General features: G+C 39.7%; 1 protein-coding gene across 1 annotated transcript; it reads right to left on the minus strand.

Annotated features, from left to right (window-relative positions):
- Window positions 1–6: 6 nt before the first annotated feature.
- On the minus strand, window positions 7–1,194 carry LOC104961312 (complement factor I-like; the record flags this gene model as incomplete). Its single annotated transcript, XM_010789584.1, has 4 exons — window positions 7–260; window positions 521–584; window positions 664–817; window positions 965–1,194. Coding segments are annotated over 4 exons (618 nt in total), but the record flags the coding sequence as incomplete, so codon positions are not given.
- Between the last annotated feature and the right edge of the window lie 566 nt (window positions 1,195–1,760).

Consider the following 1,760-nt stretch of genomic DNA (forward strand, 5'->3'; position numbering starts at 1 on the left):
ATGTACTTAAGTACAGTAACGTAGTATTTGTACTCGGCTACTTCCCCCCCTGCAGGTTTGTATTGTTAGTTATAATATGATGTAATCTTCTCACAGGCGGTTTCCGTGCTCCTTGCAGACCACGTTAGCGGCCGCCATGTTCCACGTCTCGCTGCAAACCATTAACTCCCGTCCGGCCCAAGGGAACTCATCGTTGGGAAGGAAGACTTTAACGCCTCCTGTCAGAGAGTCTATTGAACTCATGAATGTTGGATTCTCCGCTGTGGTGAAAGAGAAATGACGGCAATTAGAAATGGGAAAATAGCTATAGTTATATATGTAAAAGTAAAAGTACCTGTTGGTTGTTAAAATCAGCTGAACATTGTTAAATATTCAACTTGTATTAGACTTTACTACACTAGTAATCTTTACGTACCATAACACAATGTTCTTAATTTATTAAGTGCAAAATAAAAAAATGATGGCAATTAGAAATAGGATATATAGCAGTGATGTAAAAGTGGCATTTGTGAGACCAAACCTCCGCAATTTTCTCCGAAGTGGGACATGGTGGTTTTCTGGGTAAGACACGAGGCGGCCATGACCTGGAAAACAGATTGTTATTGTGTAAAAAAGAAATGTAATGCAAGTCCTGCTTTGTGTGTCTGTAACCAGTTCCCTCACCTGGCAGAAGGAGCGGTACTTCCTGTTGTCCCGTCCACAAACTGGAGACACGTCCTCTGCCGGACACAGGTACGGAGGTTTACAGGAGCAGTGTCCTTCAATGCAACGCTCCCACGGAGGACAGAAGACCAGCGAACAAGATCCTCGAGTAAATCTGACAAACCACGAAAGATCGATCATCATTTAGAGACAAAGGACTGCAGTGAGGTCAGAGAATACTGGCAGTAAGGCCAGTACTGGCATATTGCAACATACGCAAATATTGCTTTTGGCCTTTAAATGGAGAACAAACTCCACTTACTTCTTCTCAAAACACTCAACAGGTCCCAGAAACTCGTCCGTTGCGGGGGCTTCAGGGGTCGTTGGGGCTTCAGGGGTCGTTGGGGCTTCAGGGGTCGTTGGGGCTTCAGGGGTCGTTGGGGCTTCAGTGGTCGTTGGGGCTTCAGTGGTGGAAACAGGAGGGTCTGGGGGTTTTGCTGGTACTTTTAGGGTCTGATGGATCTGCTCTACATGTTTTTGACCCTTCTGCGACTAATCCGGGTGCAGAACCATTTTATAAATCAAGAGGACAAAAGAAAATGAAGTGTTACGCAGACGATTCACAACTTTATAAGTATGTTGGTTGTTAAAATCAGCTGAACATTGTTAAATATTCATTTTATTGACTTAACTTGACTTTACTATACTGTAAACCAAACTACAGTACATTTTACGTACAATAATGTTCTTAATTTACTGAGAAATGTTTACAATTAGAATGTTTGGTGGGAAAAAATTCAAACTAAGTTAAAACAAAGTAGGAATTCTTCAAAGTGCTTTATATTAGGGCTGCTCGATTATGGCAAAAATCATAATCTCGATTATTTGGGTCAATAATTGATATCACGATTATTAAAAACAATTATCCATTTACTTTGAAAAAATCAATTTATTGGAGAAAAAAATGTTGAACAGTATGTTTTTAACAGTTACCCTGAACTTTAAGTATATTTCAACTGAAAAAAATAAAAATAAATAAATAATAATAATAATCGTTTTATTTCCGATTACGTTTTTTTCGTAATCGTTGGAAGCCATAATCGTAATCCCGATTAAAA

Source organism: Notothenia coriiceps, unplaced genomic scaffold, assembly GCF_000735185.1.
Source record: "Notothenia coriiceps isolate Sejong01 unplaced genomic scaffold, NC01 NC01_scaffold00033144, whole genome shotgun sequence".
Lineage (NCBI taxonomy): Eukaryota > Metazoa > Chordata > Actinopteri > Perciformes > Nototheniidae > Notothenia > Notothenia coriiceps.